We start from the raw sequence: 20,056 nt of genomic DNA, 5'->3' as shown, positions 1-20,056 counted from the left end.
TTTCTACATAATCCACTTGGACTCATTTGTCAAACACAATTGTGAGACACGCCGTGTCGAATGCTGTGGTAAATTCTAGATGCTTTCACACACTGCCTTGCCTTCTCCCACTAATTTAGGATTTAATTTAAAAAGGAGTCATCTTTGCTTGACACGATTTCTTCTTTACATACCCACGTAAGTGATACTATTTCTAAAATTAAATACAACTCTGAACCTTACAGAACCTCCACTGTTTTCTCTGAGGATCCACATCTCTGTCAACAGGATTTGCCTGGAGAGGAAGAAAACTTTAGATGCTGAAAGGCTCACGATGTTCTGTCTATTTTTGGGCTTTCCTGTTGTATTTCTATCACACAGCTCACATTTGAAGCCAAAGAGCAAAATGGTTATTATTGCAGAGTTTTTATATAGTTTAGAGTTTTACTCTCTATCCCCAAATACACAAAGATCTACAAAGAGTGAGATCAGACTTCTTTTTTTTTTAATCATGAGGGAATATCTGGTTTATTAAGTATGACAAGCCTGTGGTTTATCTGAAAGTATCTGAAAATGGGATAATTATCAAGGTGAATTGGATGCACATGGTTATGTCTGCATAATATTTAATATTCCAGCACCAATCTTTAACACCTTCTTGCCATTTTTGTCCTGAAATTGAAACGTTAGAAAACAATTTGTCACCAAAGAGGTTCTTTATGCAGAGTTTCACCAACTTCTGTCAAAATAACTTGCAGTAAACACTTAAAAACCTACAGAAAGAAAAAAAAAAAACATGTTATTTGTTAGGAAAGGAGAATGAATAGCATGTAGCAATGGAAGGCCTAGTAAATCATTTCCTGCACACCAGTTCATATTTACTCATAATTATAATTCACAGGAGTGCATTCCTGCAATCAAGAGACAGGGGTGCACAGCATGAAAAAACATTTAGCACCGAGCAGACTGCATGAATAATTGCCTGTCAGAGTGGCTTATTAAAGGGAAACTACAATTTTACAAGACAATTCTTGTATCTGCTTGTCTAATCTAAAGACAGAGGGCTGTATAAATGCAGGGAGTTCAAGGAAGAAATATTTCTTGCTCCGCAGTCGAGGTAGAAGTTGAGTTTTTAAAGCACTGAAAGAGCAATCAAGGTGTGACAGCTTTGAGATGCACAAGCTCAGACCTCTCCAAATTGGAAAGTGAATCCTTTGTGTTTAAGGTGGCAGCACAGGCAGGGAGATGGAGGGGATGGAAGTGTGGCCATGGAAACCACACTCCCTCCTGTAAGCAGAGGTGATGTCATCCACGGAATGTCCTTGGAAATGTCCCAGCCCATGGACCCAGAGGGGGAGAGCAATCCAAGAGCCCTCCTGGGGCTGCTGCCTTCCCCAGCAGGGAACACTGGGATGACTGGAGCCTTGCAAAGTGATGTTTTCCCTCTAAATAGGAAGGTTTGGCACATTTGGGAGCCTCCAAGGAGCACCTCGTGTCCCCTGTCCCCGCTGTGTGGAGGGCAGGGACAGCTCCCAACATCCCCCAAAGCTGTGGGAGGCAGGAAGCTCCAAATCCTGGAAGGAATCCTTCTCCTCTATTCACCCAATCAACCAGTTTCACTTCTCCTTCTCTGACTGAGACCACAGACTGAATTTACACAGAATTAAATTTAAAACAGGATAATGCTGCAGGGGAAGATTCAAAAATTAACTTAAAACCCCCCAACAACCCAAGCCAAGGAAAGGTGTCCTACATGAACTCACGGCCTTTGGTGAAAATCCAGCTTCATGCAGCCACTTCAGCTTTTTAGAACCATCCTGGCGTTCTTTCTTTAATGGCTTTGAGGTGATTGAGGTGCACACCTGGCCAGTGGAAGAAAATAATACTTCATTAATAAAGAGCTCTGAGAAACAGAGGCAAAGGTGACATTATGAGCCTCAGGAGCAGCACCTGCAGCCCTGTGGAAAGCAGAAACATTTTGTCAGGCTTGCTTGAATGCTTGTGATTGAGAGGTCTAAAACCTGAAACCTGTTCACTAAAGAGCTGGGCCAGAGCTAAATCCCCCCAAAATCCACGTGAGCCTTTCCATTGATCTCAGGGAGCTTGGACCAAGGCCAGGGGCGACGGGACAAAGGCAGCAGCTTTAAAAATGCTGCACAAAAATATCTTGCCCTTTGCTGCAACAACCACTGCTGAGACTTTGAAGCCGTGTCCTGGTCCCTGCCTGGGTGCTGAGGCTGTCCCAGGTTTCATAATGGGGATAATTTGGATTTTCCACTGTGAAATACACCCAGGCAATTTATGTTAATAACTCATAGTGAAAATCATCACACGGAAACATCCTGCAGTCACTGAAAGAAAGCTTTGCTCCTTTCCAAGTAATACACTTCATAATGTTTCACTTGCAAAAAAAAAAACCAAAAAACTAATAACTTTTTTAATAACAATCTGAGGGAACTTTCAGCTGAAGGCTCTCTGGGAGAACACTCAGACTCCAAGAATAGAGGGCTTGGGTTAGAAAAATTATTACCAGAGCTGAACATTATAAAACTGACATAGTTTCCAGAAAAGGTTGTAAACAAATTTATTAGGACCTTTTCTTCCGAGAAATACATTAAAAATAATCAAAGTAAAAAAAATTAAGTTGGCCACTGAGAAATGTGTCTAGACAAAGCTTCCATTATATGATTTAACAATCCCTGGCAAATGCTGCTTAAAGATAAAATTGGATTCCCGTCCAGAATATTAATACTTTTATTGCAGAAATATGTGTATTTTAGAGATAAAAGTACATTTTCATAGACAGATAGATGATGAACATTGAAAATGGCCTGGAACTCAGTTTGTTTTATCAGTGTTTCTCTCTCTGTCAAACAAGTAAATCAATGTTTTTCAGGTGGAGGCTTCTGATGAGGAGGAAGATTTTTCCATTTCCAGACAAGGGCTGCTGTATTTCCATTTCAACCACTGTCAACACACACTGGTGAGTAGCTCCTGTGGCTGACACAAACAACTTTTGATTACAGAATCCGGAACAGCACTCACAACTTTCCATTTCCAAACAACTCCACATAAATAGTTTGTAAGCTGAAGTTTGGGCAGAGGCAGAGCAAGCTCAGGAATACAGATATCAGCTTTATTGTGTTTGACTCATCTCAGTGCAGGAGCCTGCTGGAAATGAAAATGTGACATTTTTCCAACATGACAGGAGAGAATTTTGAGATGTTTTCCTAAGCCAGACAAAAGGAAGGCACTGAGCATTAGATCAGCTGCTGTCTTTTTTTCCAAGGAGGAACGGGGCTCTGTTTCACTGGCAGCCAACTCCAAACAGCTCCGTGCTCCACGTGGAAGCCTGAGCCTCGTGCAGAGCACAGCAAACACCTGCCTGCACTTTCCAGGAATCCTGGCTCTTACACCAGGGGAAGAAAAATTCACCTGGATTCATAGAAACAGAGTGGTTTGGGTTGGAAAGAGCTTAAAGCTCATCCAGTTCCATCTGCTACCATGGGCAGGGACACCTTCTCTTGGATCCCTGTTTGCTGAGAATTCCAGACTTTCTGTGCTGCCAGGCACTGACCCCCAGGAGAGCTCTGCACTGACCTGAGGCTGTGGAGAAGCTTCCAAAATGGAATGGTAGCACTGGGATTGTGGGGGTGGAGTTTGGATAGAAGTGTGTGATAGCACAGGGTGGGGAACTCAGAGTTTCAGGGTTTAGAATACAGTAATATATATAAAACAAGATGGAGGTTTTAGGGCCAAGGCTGGTCCTTCACCTTCTTCTCCATGGGTTTGGGTAGTTTTGTGCAATTGGATAAAAAAGCCACATTGTGGGCACAGGTGGTTGGTTATTGGGTTAAAAATAAAAATAATTTAAGTGTCATTTCTTAATTAGACAGTTTATCCTTAAAAGGCCTTGTAGAAAGAGAGATGGGGCTCCATTTTTAGTTTGTTGGAGTGAAGTGCTGCAGAACTCAGGGTTTGTGAGACTGTGACATAGACAAGAACTAATAAACATCTGAGTCCCAACAAGAAATACCCTCTCACACATTTAATCCTGACCTTGGCAAAAAAAAAAAAAAAAAAGAAGCAAAGAATCCACTGTCCCAAGCTGCTCCAAGCCCCAGTGTCCAGCCTGGCCTTGGGCACTGCCAGGGATCCAGGGGCAGCCACAGCTGCTCTGGGCACCCTGTGCCAGGGCCTGTCCACCCTCACAGGGAAGGATTTACAGAAGATCAAACAAGTGGCTGAGTTTCTGACTTGCTTTTTGTCCCCAGGGGAAGATCACACCTCATTTTGGAGAAGCCAGTTCGAGCTGCTTCAGTCATTTGTGAGTTACAAGGTTAAACAAAGTTATTTGGGATTTTCCCAAAGGAGCTGGACCTACCATGGCAACCCAGGTGGAAGGTGTGGAGTTGCCAGCCCATCATCTCCCCTGAGAGTGCCTGAACTGAACTCTCCATCGAAAGGCAGAAAAAAGGTTTTGTCCTAAGGCACAGCTGAGAGAGCTTTTTAAAGACTCTTTAGGAAACCAATCCTGCTCGGTAGGGAAGCCTACCAGAGTCTGCAGTGAGAAATCCATTTAGAAACCCAGTTTTGGAGAGCAGCCAGGGAGAGATAATGGTACCACTTGCCCCCAGACCCTGTCAGTGCTGCACAACTCCCCGAGCAGGGTTTGCCAACTGCTTGGATCAATCCCTTGCCAAAAGCCATGTCAGCTTCTTGCACTACAGGCAGCCTCCTGGCACCCTCCCATCCCTTCCTAACTTGGTCTTCCAAGGGCTCAGATGGAGAAAATTTGGGTAGAGAGTTGATGTGATGGTGTTTTTTTTCCCCTTCAGAAATTAACGTTGTATACGTGGAGGCGGTTCCTGTGAATCCCAGCTGGTTCTTTGTTCCCACAATCTCATTTTCCTCGTTGCTTCAACCACTCCATACTCCAGTAACCAGTTTTTCAAACCTTCTAGCAGGTGCTAGTACATCATGTTCCCTCTCTCTGTCATTTCTCATTGTCATCTAGTATTGTTCATCAAAGGATGAGAGGGAACATTTTCTGCAGGCTGGGGAAATCATCCAGTCTAACCCTGCCCCAGCTAACGTGTCACTTTTGGCCTCAGGAAAATCATATCATCAGGAGGTGACACAAGTGGCCTGGCATTCTGAGTTTCTCAATTTCTGAATGCCTGTCACACTTTAAAAAGCTGGCCTTAGCTCAGCTGCCTCCCCCTTGCAAATGGAGATCCTGAAACCTCCCTGGATCACAAGAGAGAGTTAATATTTGTTCAGTGCTTTCAGAATGTTAAGTGCAACAAGAGTGCTGGGCCTTATTACCAGGAATAATGGATGTTTGCAACTCCAGCCTGCACTCTTCTGTGTCATCATTATTTGGCTTCTAATAAGTAACAGCTTTACCAGAATACAGTCCCAGAAAACATCTTTGGAAAATGCTCTTTATTTTCACTGTGAGCTTGAACACAGATTTAAGATCACAGATCTGTTGGAGTTGATGCAGTTAAACTTTACTGACTCTCTGGGAATGATTCATCCCTGACTTGTTACATCCAGCTTTTTGCTTTGTCAGTTATATTTGAATTTGTCTGAGAGTTTTGTAAATTGAGTTCATAATCTCATTTTGAGTGTAGATATCAGATACATGAAAAATGTACCAGTAAACACCAACAGAAAACCCCCACAAGCACATAAACCCTTGTACTGTTGGTTATTCACAGGTGTTGCAAAGAGGAGCAGGTTCCCACAACAGTGAACTCTAAGTTGATTTGTATTTTAGATTAATTTGTACAGCCCTGTTCCTGAACTGCTTTGGGCTTGACTGCAATATTTGCAAAGATATTCCTGACTCTGTTACTATTTATAAGAATTAAAGCTCAGTTTGTGCAAGGAACTGCTAAAAAATTAACTTTTGTGTGCTTTTGGAGTTAACAACGCTGACGTGAGCGAGGGTATCTTCCTCCTGTTAGTAAGCACTTTAGCTGGGAGTAAAAAAAGTTTATTTAGATTTGGTGAAATTTCTGGCTGCAGAGAGTTGGAGAAACCTGCAGTTGCCAAGAGGATTTCAGCTGCCTCAGTCCTGCAGGAATGAACATCCTGGGAAGGGTAAGGGGTAAAAAAACCCTGTAGGGAAAGAGCTTGCGAGCCAATGCCCAAGACATCACATAAAATGTCCTTATGGTGATGCCTGAGATGGCTTTGACAAAAGATCTGCTCTTTATGTAAATGGTGTTTATTCAGAGCACACAGTGATAGCACTGACCCACCATAAATCTCCCTGAAGAATGCAAAACCTCACGCTCTGGCATGGCCAGAAATCAGATTTCCCCCTTTTGCAGACATGAAGCTGCTTCCATTTATTGTGGCAGGGTAAAGCACTTTTTATTACAGAGCACAGGATGAAATACCAGGGTATAAACGAAGCTGTATCCATAATAATCCCATCCTTCCAAAACCACATCACTTTGGGAACCTCTGTGCATTTGTAAAGAGTACCTGGGAGATGTTCACACATCTGCATCTAAACATCCAACCCCTCTGAAGATTCCTTGTTTTCTATCACTTCCAGCAGCACAGTCTGAAGGAACATAATTTAGGAAACAATCCCTTTCATTATGTACAGCCAAGCTCCATTTTTTTAGGCTAAAATACAAACAGTTTAATAAAATAATATTACTTAATAAATTAGTATCTTCAGCTCTTTTCTGGACTTCTCTCTGAAAGAAATAATTAATCACCCTCTAAATCCTTAATAGCCCCATAATCTCTGAATATAAAAATTCAAATGCTGGGAGGCAGAAACTGCTGATGGAGGCAGCAGGATGGAAGGAGAGATGGTCTTTTCAACCCTTCTCAAACAGCCTACAGCAGTGCAATGCCATTCCAGGAGCTAAATAAATTCAAATGTTGCCTTTGAACACTTCTGCTGGCAAATTCAGCCCTGCATGCAGCGTGTTGGGCATCCCAAATGTCATCCTGCTGGAAGAAAAGCTGAAGACACACCCAGAGAGAATCAAAATGCTTCTATGAAAGTGAGAGGGAGAGGAAAGATTACTGAGCACCCTTCAAGAACACAAAACTTCCCTCCAGCTCTTGCCAAACTTTGTCCAGGTTTGTGAATGCCACACCTTGGCTGACAGAAGCCAGCAGGAATGTCAAAGGAAATGCAAATTTGGCTTCTTAATTGTCTCTGGAAGTGGTTCACTTTCACCTGCAAGAGACCCCCAAGCTAATCAGACATTTAACAGCTATCTGCAAAGCCAAGGCTGAAGTCATTTTTGCAACACAAACTCATAAATGTAATTTTATTTCTGTTCTGATTCATTGCAATACATTGTAAACCAGAGCATTTATTAAAAGCCTCTTCCCACCAGGTGTAAAAAGCTCTTATTTTGTGTACACCCAAACATGGAACATGCAGCCAGTCACAGACACAGAGGTCATTGAGCCCTCGTGGAAATTACAGCAAAAACAGATGATCAGCAGCTGGAATGGAAGCCATAACATTTCCAACAGAATATCTTTAGTGCAAACAGAAAAGCCAAAAAGTGATTACATTCTTTTTTTATAAGTCCACCCATCTCCTCCTGGGAGGAATATTTCCAAGAAGAATTTGCACTGTGGGTGCACGACAACTACTTATGTGTTTTGTCTGAAAATGCTGAATTTACCTACAAGGCCTGTCAATGAAAAGAAATTACTACAAAAACTTGTGATATTTAACTGAGATGGAACAAACATTCCCCTGGTGTAGTCATCTGCAATAAACACGAAATAAATCTTGATCATATCTGTACATTTGTGGAATATATCTTTTTTTTTTTTATTGCAAATCTGTCTCAAACAGGGCAGCAACTCTGTTTCCATTCATCCTTTAGAAAAGATGCTGTGACAAGAATTTCAAACACCATTCATGGCCAAATACTGCATTTGGATTTCTGGGAACTGAGAAATGAAAAGGAATGTTCCTTTGCTCCAAGAGAAGTGTCTCCAATTCTGTGTGATGCATTAAAAAAATCAGATGAGAACCCCAAGAGTTGACATAAGGATGCGATAAAACTTTCAGGTTTTGTGGAAAGAAGCATTTTTGAGTTTCCTCTTAATAAATGAAAAACCCACATGCGCAGTGCAAAGAAATATATTATGTCTAAGCATGTAAAATATGTCAGCTTGAACATTTTACAGTTTAATGAAAAATGTTTTTTTCAGGACAGTTTATATTACGTCTGCTGGAGAAAAAATAAAAATCTTTTATTTTCTCCACATCACAGTCCAAAAATTGCCATTTTTTCCTAGCTGTAAAACCCCAGCATTGGGATATTTATGCATTGTGAATTAGAAGCATTTTTTACTGGCTATCAAACTTTTAATAGCATTAGCTCTACTTGTAACACGTTTTCATTAAAATGAGAATGTGGAAAGCAGTAAAATGAATATAGACCCTCATCAGTAGCAGTGAGGCTTTATGGTGGTCACGGGACCAGCTCTGTTATATTTGCTACAGATCATGATCAGACAACAGGACAAACCTCTTCTTTTTCACTGACATCAACATAAATTGTGCTATTGAATGGATTTAATATGTAGAAGTTATAAGTAATTCTTTAACTTTCATTTTATTGAACCTGGCGCTCCCTGCCTTAGGCTTGTGCTTGATCTTTGGTGTCCATGTAATTCCCATTTAGTGCAGATATAAAGGTAAGCTGGGACTAAGGAGTGCCAAATTTTGGGAGAATTTAATTTAACTCTTGGTTAACACCTGAAGAAAGCTTGGCAGCAGCACATTTCTCAGGAAGGGAAACACGAGTGCTCCCTTGGCCTCCCTCAGAACAGACACAAACACATTTCAGCTTTGAACCTTGAGGCCCAGAAAGGACAGACTGCAGCAATAACTCATTCATTAACTAACTACAGGTTTAAATTAATGTCAGTGTGCTGCTTTGTGTCCCCTGCTCACACCCCAGACCTGCAAAGCCACCACGGTTCCACAGAAGTGATTCCTGGTTATCAGTGATGTAAATGAAAAGTCAATCAGCTTCCAGATTGACAGATTGCTCCAGTAATAGCCTCAAAAATCCCTAAAGCACCTGAGGCCTGAGCAGCTCTGGCAGTTTTGCTGCATATATATAGGAGCACCACAAAAATAACTCACCAGTTGTATAAAAGGGTGTAATATTCATAGCTGGAAATAAATATTATTACGTTTCACTTTCCCTGCTGTGGAAAACCAAAGGTGACTAAAGGCACAGAGTGAGCACATCCAGCATTTCAGTCAATTCACTTTGATTTCCCTTGTGAAAATAAAGGTGTGAAATCAAAGAGCTCCCTTGAAAGCTGTCTTGGGAAGGCTCTAAATCGTTGATCCATTAGTGCAGGATAAGGAGGACAAGCCACGGCTCTGAGAACCTTTTGGTGTCCTCACTCCTGGGCAGAATGAAGAAAGGTGCAGCAGCTGGCTCCATCACCCCTTGGCATTCTGCAGGACAGCTACAATAAAACCTGGATGAGTTTGAACACATGGTGATGTCCTGGAAAACCAATCCCGAGGGTGGGAAAAGGGAAGGTACATGGAAAGAGGAGCAGACTCGTTCAGGGGTCTGAGTATTTGATCTCAAAACCTGACAGCAAAAGTGCTGCTGCAGAAACTGGTCCTTTGCCATCCATACTACACAAGAAAATAAGGAGAAAAAAGATTCAACCCTGGATCTATCTTAATCCTTAAATTTGTGCTAAAGGGCTTCCCCTTTGGCAGAGGACTAATCCTAGCAAATGACAGCCAGTCTGTCATTTCACTTCTCTTTATTCCTTTTAAGTGTTAGCCCTCTGCTGTTTCTTGACTTTTACACACTTTATTTTCTGTTTCCTAAAGGCTTTACATTTTATATTTTTTTTAAAGCACAGTCCTGGATGTCTCTGAGACTCCAGGGACTGAGAACAGGAAGTTCACTTGCCTTGCTTGTTCTTTTGTAATCATTTATTCCACACTTAATTAGTCAGGAGATGCTAGATTTGGGCAAGATTTTGGACTTGGGTCTAGAAATCAGAAAGTTTATAATCTTTAAGCCCTATCCAACCTGACCTTGGACACTTTCAAGGACCCAGGGGCAGCCACAGCTGCTCTGGGCACCCTGTGCCAGGGCCTGACAGCCAAAAATTCCCTCCCAATATCCCATCTAAACCGACCCACTGACAGCTTAAAGCCATTCCCTGGGTCCTATCCCTGCATCCTTTGTCCCCAGTCCCTCTCCAGCTCTCCTGGAGCCCCTTGAGGGCTCTGAGCTCTCCCTGGAGCTTCTCTGCAGGCGAGCACCCCCAGCCCAGCTCCAGGGGGGCTCCAGCCCTTGGGGTGTACCCATGGCCTCCTCTGGACTTGCTCCAGCAGCTCCACGTCCTTTGGATGTTGGATCCCAGGGCTGGAGGCAGCTCGGCAGGTGGGGCCTCACCTGAGCGGGGCAGAAGGACAGAATTCCCCTCCTCCGTACTGCCCGTGGAGTGGGATCAGTCCGGGACTCGAGGTTTTTTCCCCGCATGGCTGGGGCTCGTCCAGCTCTGACCACCAGACCCCGAGCCCTTCTCCCAGGGCTGCTCCATCGGTTCTCCCCCAGCCAGCATCGGTACCGGGGCTTTTCCCGGCCCAGCTACAACGCCCGCACTCGGCCTCGCTCAGCCCCACAAGGTTCTTCTGGCCCGGGCTCGCCCAGGTCCCGCACGGCAACCTCCAAACATTGCAAAAAAACCTCTGTTTTAAACGCGCGCCTCCGGGGAGGACGCGGCCAGAGACTCTGGGAGGGAGCACGACCGGGCGCACCCGGCACACAACCGGGAATAGGCGGGGAGATACCGGGACATAACCGGGTACACCTGGGACACAACCGGGAATAGGCGGGGAGATACCGGGACATAACCGGGTATACCTGGGACATAACCGGGTATACCTGGGATACAACCGGGAATAGGCGGGGAGGTACCGGGACACAACCGGGTACACCTGGGACACAACCGGGAATAGGCAGGGAGATACCGGGACACAACTGGGTACACCTGGGACACAACCGGGGAGAGGCGGGGAGATACCGGGACATAACCGGGTATACCTGGGACATAACCGGGTATACCTGGGATACAACCGGGAATAGGCGGGGAGATACCGGGACACAACCGGGTACACCTGGGACACAACCGGGAATAGGCGGGGAGATACCGGGACACAACCGGGTACACCTGGGACACAACCGGGAATAGGCGGGGAGATACCGGGACATAACCGGGTATACCTGGGACACAACCGGGAATAGGCAGGGAGATACCGGGACACAACTGGGTACACCTGGGACACAACCGGGGAGAGGCGGGGAGATACCGGGACATAACCGGGTATACCTGGGACATAACCGGGTATACCTGGGATACAACCGGGAATAGGCGGGGAGATACCGGGACACAACCGGGTACACCTGGGACACAACCGGGAATAGGCGGGGAGATACCGGGACATAACCGGGTACACCTGGGACACAACCGGGAATAGGCGGGGAGATACCGGGACATAACCGGGTATACCTGGGACACAACCGGGAATAGGCGGGGAGGTACCGGGACATAACCGGGTACACCTGGGACACAACCGGGAATAGGCGGGGAGATACCGGGACACAACCGGGTACACCTGGGACACAACCGGGAATAGGCGGGGAGATACCGGGACACAACCAGGTGTACCTGGGACTTAACCGGGAATAGATGGGGACGTTCCGGGACATAACCGGGTACACCTAGGACTTAACCGGGTATACCTGGGACACGACCGGGTGCACCTGGGACACGACCGGGAATAGGCGGAGGCGCACCACGAATCAAACCGGGGCAGGGAAGGCGCTCCCTTTGTGCGGAGCCGCTCCCGTCGCTGGCCGGCCCGGGCCGGGCGCGGAGGGGCCGCCGAGGGGCGGCGGGCCGGGCCCGGCCGGGCTGGCTCCGCCCGCACCACATGACTCCGCCGTCGGGAGAAACTTTTCCCGTCCCGCGGTCGGAAAATGGCGGCGTAGGGAGCGGGGCTCTGGCATCCCGGCGGCTCCCGGCGCCATGACCCGCTGGGTGCCCACCAAAAGGGAGGAGAAGTACGGCGTAGGTGAGGACGCGCCCGCCCCGCTCCCGCCTGTTGCGCACAGGGGCACCCCCCGGCCGCGGCCTCCCCGTCCCTGCCCGGCTCCCCGCTCCACTCCGCGGCCGGGCTGGAGCGCGGTGTTCCCCTCCGGTTCCTGCCTCCCCCGCCCGGCTCCTCCTGGCTCCCGGGAACTCGAGGAGTTGGCCGGGAGCGCCGTGCCCCGCTGGGAGAAGTTGCCTTTCTCCCTCCGCTGCGTTCCTGTCGCTCCCCGAGCGCTGCGCGGAGCGAAGAAGCTCGGGGTTGTTTTTCACGCCGGGCTCTCGCTCCCCGCGGCGGAGCGGGATGCGCTCGCAGGCTGGCTCCTGTGGGAGCCCAGCCCGTGCCCCGTGTGCTGTCCCTCCGTGCGAGGCGCAGGCAGCGCGGCTCTGGGCTCTGCGGAGTGTGATGCTGATGCAGATCAGGGCTTTCCCTGCGCGCCGGGATCCATTTCCTACACTCCGCTCCTTCCGTCCCGCTCGAACAGAGGGGGATTGTTCCCAGCTGGTGGCTCGCACATCCCCGCTGGGACTAAACGGGACCGAACCCCCGTGAGGTTTGTGCCGAGAGGGCCCGGCACGAGTTTAAAGATGTTGCCTTTGGAGCAAAAGGTTTTATTTCGGGGGTTCAGTGCAGGAAACTTTGTTGGCGTGAATGAGCGTTTGTCTGGGGGAAGGAAATAATAAATCTGACTATTCAAATTGGAAACGGGAAGTTCAATGCCCACCGCAGTTCTTGGGCTGGATTGATTGTGAGGAACACCTTTTCATAGAAATGCACAGCTAAGCCTCATAAAAAAAGCGAGCAGGAAGAAGGGAGTTTTTGGGGCCGAGTAAAACCTGAGTGAATTGTGGGAATTAATTTTAAATTCTGTGTGCATGTCCCTAGGAAACCACAGCTTGGCTTTTGAAAATTACTAGAAAAGCCCAATTCCAGTGTGTGGGACCTGCGGGTGATTCCAGTGCTGAGGATGCAGGACAAGCACAGGGAAGCAGAAATGCCACTGCTGGCAGTCACTTGTTAAGTTTCCAAACTTTCTGCCTGGTGTTTTGGAGTGACTGAATTGTCACGTAGTATGAGCTGATATTACAGCCCAGCAACTCTCAAGAGCAAGTTCCTCTTTTGCAGGAGCTCCGTGGCTGGTGCTGTGGTGGGAGTGACTGCCCAGGCCCAGCTTTCCAGGAATGTCTTGATTGGAAAGTGACATGAGAGAAAAAAGTGAAATAGACTTGATTGTTTCATAACATAGTTTATGTGTACTTGCATCTCCGGTGTGGGGGATTGCATGTGTAGTAAAAAAACTGGTTTTAAATGTGATTTAAGAATAAAAAACCCTTCCAGTTTGAGAAAGCCCAAGGCGATGCGCTTGGTTGGTATTTTTTGTGTCCACTGCTCTGCAGAGGTGTTTGTAATGGTTTTATAGTAGATTTATGTTTCTCTGATAGTTTGTTTTCTTTTTCCTGCAAGGAGGCTGAGATCCTCACCAAACAGGGATTTCTCTGCTGTGTGACAGGGATGTGAGAGTTGGAAGTGGATGAAGTGTCACAAGGAGCTAAATCAAATTTAGAGATAATTGAACATTGGATTCACTGCCTGTGCCATTCTGTTATAGACTGCTTTGGGAGGAATAGCGTCTTTTTATGGGTGTTCTCCTAAAGAAAATGAATATTCACTTTGGTTCTATGTGTTCTATGGACCTTTATGTTGTTAAGAAAGGGCACTGTGAGTCTTCTGATGTTTTATTTTTTGGATGTTGTGGAGATGGAGAGGTTGATGCAGCAGTTGTGTAGTTCCAAACAGAATTGGAGACAACACTGTTAACCTGAAATTTCAGACTTGAGAATATTTTTCTTCCTATTTGCCATGACCAGTCCTGGGGCTGATGTTGACTCAGTATTGTCTGTCAGGGAGAAAATCCCTAATAGGAATGCTAATGGGACTTAGTGAAACATAGTGTACAGTGCTTTGGGTGTCTCACCAATCCATGCAAGTATCTCCAAATGCATGGTGCCCGACTCATTCCAGTGGTGATCAGTGGCAGGGTGAGGAGCAGTGGCCGTGAACTAAGCCAGGGGAAGTTCCACCTCACCATGAGGAAGAACTTCTTTCCATGAAGGGTGGCAGAGCTCTGGAACAGCTGCCCAGGGAGGGCGTGGAGCCATCCCGATCCACCTGGGTGTGTTCCTGTGTCACCTGCTGCAGGTGGGATGGACTGGATCATCTCCGGAGGTGCCTTCCAACCCCTAATATTCTGGGATTCTCTGTGCAGGCTTCCCCAAGCAGAAATATCAGGAAGGTGTGTTGTTGTGGTTACGTTTATTCCGCAGCAGTGGGAACTCAGAAATGTACATATGTCTGTATATAGAGACGTGTACATATAAAATACACACATGTGCTTATATAACACATTCATATCCCTTCTCCCCCTCCTCTGGTATATCCCTGTGCACAACAGAGTTTTCATAACATCTCAAGGGGTGAAGATTTGCTGGCTGTGATGCAGCTGGAAGGAGTGATGCCAGGAAGCCTGTAGTGACAGCTGGTAGGACACAGGTGTGTTAAGGAGCGCTCCCACAGTGGGATTTGGGGATGCTGCTGGATGCCCTGCATGCCTCTAAAGTGAATTTGCTGCCCCAAGCCTCTGTGCAGAGGCATTATCTCAGCAGGCAGTTGAGAGAGTGACTCAGCTCTGCTTCCTGAGAGAGTTCAGGGCTCGGCTGCAGGAGGAATGGGTGTGGATCTAATGGGATAATACGGATATTAGGGTAAAATGCGGGGAGCCAGGCGGAACGGGGACATGATCAGCTTCCTTGGAGGAGCTTTTCCCTGCTCCCAGTGCTGCAGATCCTTGGCCTTCCTCTCAATCCTGCTTTTCATCCCTTGCCCTGAGCTGGTGGGGAGGAGTGTGGCTGTGTGGAGGGCACCACGTGGGTGTGTGGCTTCCTCCACGGGGACATCGGAGGCTTCCAGAGGGTCCTGAGAGCTGTTTGTGTCCCCTCAGTGTCACAAAGTGGCCGTGGAGTGTGGCTGCTCAGTCTCCCGTTCCCTGCTTTTAGTGTGATGTGAGATTTGTAATTTTGGTGCTTTTCCTTCTGCTGGGGAAAAGGGATGTAAGGAGCTGCTTTGGGAGGTCTGGGAGCCTGACCAGCCCCTCTGAGACAGTGCACAGGGGCTGTGGTAGTTTCCAAATCCTGAATTCTGCTGTTCTTTGCCCCTTTGGGCTGAGAACTGCAGTGAGGTAGAACTGCTGCTGCTGTGGTTAAAAAATACGATATTTAAAATGCCTTTGTGTTCAAAGGTTTGTGTTCATATGGAGTAGTCAGATCACTGCTGTGGTAGTTTAATCCTTTTTTTTTTTTTTTTTAATTGAATAAATGGTGAAACAGAAAATTAGTACTACATGCCCTTGGATGGTCAGATGTAAAAGGAGAACTTCCCAGTTGCAGAGCTTGAGTCCCCATCCCTGAAGGTGTCCAGGGAAATTCTGGATGTGGCACTTGGTGCTCTGGGCTGGGGACAAAGTGGGATAGGGATTGGACTTTGACTTGATGCTCTTGGAGGTTTTTTCCAAATTCAGTGAGTTCCAGTGTTTTTGTTTGCTCCTGGTGAGTTTTTGTTGTGTGTCATGACTTGGCAAATCATACCAAGCCTAATTTTAGGTGGGGACACTGGCCACACTTCATGGTCAGAGTGTTTCAGTGCCTCTCTGAGATTGGGATAGCTTTTCCAAAGGGGTTTATGGAAATACCTTCCCACCAGGTACATAGAAATAGATACATTTTATTATTAGGGGAGGGCTTTAAGGAGCTGGTGGACTAAGAGGTGATAGAATGATCATGATTTAAAAGTTTTGCAGCTGAGCTTTGCTCTTGTAATGTCTCTGAAGGGGGGGGGGATAAGGATTTATCAAGAGTAAATCCTACAGCTGAGTACTGCTGCTTCTCTTCTGCTGCTTCAGGGAGGACTGTGGTGCTTTAGGACAGATTTAAGGCTTTTGTGGAACCCTGGAGTCACAGCCCAGGCTGTGAGGAGCTGTGGTGGCATGTGGGGACTCTTTTTTAAGGTGATGATCGTATGTGCATTTGTGCCTCAGAGCAGGGAAGGAAACATTTGAAGGAGATTGAAAAAGATGCATCTTAGGAGTGAATCTTGGTGATTTTAGTGCTGCTGTGCTCTGAGGTTTGGAGCTGCCTGGCAGGACAGGGGACTGCTGTCAGTGACAGCAGGGCTGTGCTGTGACACATCCCAAACCCGTGGAGCAAAAGTGGAAGTGTAAAATGTCCGTGGAAGATTTGCTGCTGCATTGATCAGAGCATTGGAGTGAGCACATGCAGGTTCAGTTTCCTAGGACCAGCACATCCCATGGACTCCCAGATCAGGGTTTTGTTTGGTACATCCCTCTGCTGGGAGGCAATGCTGAGAGAACTGGGATTGTTCAGCCTGGAGAAGAGAAGCCTCGGGGTGACCTCATTGTGGACTTACAGTGCCTGAAGGAACTGACAAGGAAAATGGGATGGAGGGACAGGACAAGGGGAGAGGTGGCTTTAAAATGACAGAGAATGGGATTAGATGGGATTTTGGGAAGGAATTGTTCCCTGTGAAGGTGGGGAGGAATTCCCAGAGCAGCTGTGGCTGCCCCTGGATCCCTGGCAGTGCCCAAGGCCAGGTTGGAGCAGCCTGGGACAGTGGGAGGTGTCCCTGCCATGGCAGCGGTGGAATGGGATGGGATTTATTATCCCTTCCAACCCAACCCATTCCATGGTTCTATTTTCCAATACCCTTTAATTCCCTGCTTGCTGAGGGTTGCATTTCTGTGCTGCCCCATCCCTGGCACCTCCTGAAGCAGAGGGCAGGGGCTGGAAGATGCACCACACCTTTTCCTACAGGAATGACCTGAGTTGGACTGCAGGCTTGTGCCCAGCTCCTCCCAGTTTGCTCAGCAGCCACTATTGTTCTCTGTCAATAAACGTTTGTTGCAAACAACAGATTGGAGAGGGATAACCTCACCAGATAAGTGGAAGGGAGTGTGGACTTCTGTTTGTTTTCATCCAGGTCAGCAACAGCATTACAAGCTGGGATTGTTCTGAGAAATGAGTCCTGATGGGTTTTTCCAGGAATTATTTTTTCTCACAGGGCACAAACTGACTTCAGGTAGCCAGCTGCTTATGGCCATAATACAGAGCTTTTATTTAACTTTGCAAAGGAAGTTTTCAGTTGGTTTAGGGAATTTTCAGCTGGTGATTTTACTCTTTATCCTATAAAATAAAGAAGGAGGTAGAAAAGTGAACTTTTACACTTTACATGGTATGCAGGTATGGCAGTGACAGTAGTCAGGGGGCTGATTTAAGGTGTTTGATTTGGTATCACCATCCCTGGAAATGCCCAAGGCCAGGTTAGATGGGGTTGGAGCACTGGGATAATTGAAGGCAGGTGGCAAGGGGTGGAATGGGATGAGCTTTAAGGTCCCTTCAACCCAAACCATTGTGGGATTCTCTGACTTGAAGTAGCACCTTGGTGGGTTTTGTAATTATCCCTTTATCTGTTCTGTTGGAAATGCCTGACCTAGGTGCACCCACACAATGCTGCTTTTGGGCTCTTTGCCACACTTGGCACAGATTTCTCTGTGTTACAAAGGCATTTTCCTTTCTGCAAAGGCAAAGCTTCAGGGAAGGAGAGGGGGCAAAAAACAGACAACTTAAAATCAGACTTTCTCCAGGAAGCCCCTCTGTCAGCTTGCAGCTACAGGAGTAAGAGTTGGGGCAATTTTTCCTTCAAATATTGGTGTTCCTGGAGTTTGTCCTGTGCTGGCTGTCGAGCATGTGGAGGATCCTTTGCTTTGTGTGATCCTTCAGTGTGGTCCTGCAGGACTGAAATCCAATAGCTCTTGTTAAACACCTGGGGATGTGTCCAGCTGGAGATAAATAGCTGGAGCTGAATCCTCTTTAATGAATGGAAGCTCCAACAAGAGACTGCCTCCAATCCAGTTTTCAAGAATTTATTCCATCCAAGGTGTCAGTTTTGTCTCTCCCCTTTGACTTCCTGTGAGTCCAAAACTTCCTCAGAATTCTCTGTGGAGCTGCTCCTACTTATGGGTATTCTTTGGCAGGGTGGTGGACCACTGACAAGTCAGATTTTTTCTTTTTTATTAAACTTAAAAGTGGTTTTAGTTCTGTTTCCTAGCCTGTGGTGGCCCCCCAGGCTGTTCTGACAATAGTAATTTTCTGAGTAAGGCTTTAATGAATTCCTTGATGAGTTATTGGAATACTTTCCTCCTTTAGCTTGGGGGAGGAGGAATTGAAATCACACCCTGTCTAAACCAAAAAAATGTTCAATAAGAGAGAATTCTTGTAATTCTGAAACTTCCTCTCCCTTTTCAGGCTGTAGTTGTGCAAACATTTATGTATTTATAGAATTATCTGCCCATATTTATGTAATTTGTGCATTAAATCTGATTTCTGATGGGAAGATTTGCAATACAAGAAGCTGCAGTTGCTGCATTTCAGTTTCATCAGCAGAAATATGAAATATCTCTGGAAATATTTTTCTGCTCTGTGTAGCTTTGTGACTAAACTGAAATAGTTGCATTGAGAACTATTATGTGTAATCATGTACCCTCTATGTAACAAAACAAACAGATGGGTGAAGAACTGAAGCAACCATTGGCTGCCATACGTGAATTTGGGGTTCTTTGTATGGTTTTTTTTTTTTTTAGCACTGCCGATTTATTTCGAGTGCTGCTTATATTATTTCAGCACAACCCTTTTTAGAACATGTTTGCAGAGGGTTTTGGTGCCTGATTTTTGCCTTGAGGGTGTTGGAGTAGCAAAATACCTTTGTGTTCCCTAGTAGAAAATACTACTGAGTGGAGTAGTGAGTGGAACAGGATTTGCTGTGTGATTTCTGAATGGGAATGGCAGCAAAATTGTACATAATCAATGTTTGTGCTTGTAGGCACTTGGGTTTTTGAGGCACTCTGCTTGTACATCCCTGCTCTTGTAGTGGCTGTGCCACTTCTATGGATGTGCTGCAGAAATTACTGAATATTGAGGTGGAAAACCTGCTGGAGCAGCTGCCTGGCTGAGCAGGGCTGGGGGTTTTGGGAAAATCTCGTTGGCCCACGTGGGGAGGGCGTCAGGAATGATCTCCCTTGAGGAGGAACCTCCTGGCCTGAGCTGGGCAGCTCCTGGCTGGTTCTGGCAGAGCATTTGGAACATTTGGCAGTGCAGGGTGGGCGCTTGGGACTGGAGAGAGCACAGGGCTAATGTTGATTATTATTGTTTTTGTTTGGGTTAGGGTTGGGATTGAAAGTGTATGAGATGGTGTTTTGGGATTTAGATGTTTATTACTTCTTATTTACATTACAGTTTTGTAAGTTGTGAGTTTTGCAGTCTTTTACTAACAAGCGGCAAAATGATTTTGTAGCTGTTTTTATAAGGTTTTGTTAAGGAAAAACTAAGAAATGACACAAATTATTTTTGTTTTTATTTTTAACTTAAATAATTACTCGTGTTCTGTACTCTGTGGACTTTTTTGTTTAATTACAAAATACTACTTAAACTCGTGAAGAAGGACTAGTTACTGCTTTAAAACTTAGTTTTATATATATATTACTATATTTTAAAACTTTAAAATCTAAGTTTTTTACTATGTGACATTACACACTTCTATTTAAACTATACACTTATTTTACTGTTATTAGTTAATTTTGGAAGCTTTTTTTGCTGTTTTAGTTTGAGTGCAGTGTTTTCTTGGGGGTCTGTGCCCTTCAACCCAGAAAGTCTAAAATTCTCAGCCATCCAGGGTTCCAACACAGAGCCTCTGAAATACCTGAGAGCCTCTTGAGGCACGCAGATGCCTTCTGCAAGTGCAGCCTGAGGTGTTTGTGTTTGCTCTGCCTTCCTCCTCCTGCTTATCCAAACAAAGCACGGAAGTGCC

At 46.0% G+C, this 20,056-nt stretch overlaps 1 protein-coding gene and 1 long non-coding RNA gene across 5 annotated transcripts in view; one reads left to right on the top strand and one right to left on the bottom strand.

Moving 5' to 3' along the window:
- Nucleotides 1-483: 483 nt before the first annotated feature.
- Nucleotides 484-11,862, bottom strand: LOC128791628 (uncharacterized). The gene is made up of 3 exons (XR_008432092.1): nucleotides 11,778-11,862; nucleotides 1,733-1,841; nucleotides 484-752 (listed from the first exon to the last, which is right to left on the bottom strand). It is a non-coding gene; the product is annotated as an uncharacterized LOC128791628 (long non-coding RNA).
- Nucleotides 11,782-20,056, top strand: part of DOCK1 (dedicator of cytokinesis 1) — a 273,681-nt gene continuing 265,406 nt past the window's right edge. For all 4 annotated transcript variants that reach the window (XM_053949419.1, XM_053949420.1, XM_053949418.1 and 1 more), the window contains exon 1: nucleotides 11,782-12,109. In XM_053949419.1, coding sequence (XP_053805394.1) covers nucleotides 12,064-12,109 — 46 coding nt within the window. In that variant the 5' untranslated portion in view covers nucleotides 11,782-12,063. The remainder of the gene's footprint in view (nucleotides 12,110-20,056) is intronic.

The sequence above is a fragment of the Vidua chalybeata genome, chromosome 8 (genome assembly GCF_026979565.1).
Source record: "Vidua chalybeata isolate OUT-0048 chromosome 8, bVidCha1 merged haplotype, whole genome shotgun sequence".
NCBI classification, from domain to species: Eukaryota; Metazoa; Chordata; class Aves; order Passeriformes; family Viduidae; genus Vidua; species Vidua chalybeata.
The sequence above is the reverse complement of the archived record's forward strand: the minus strand, read 5'-3'. Positions and strand labels throughout refer to the sequence as shown.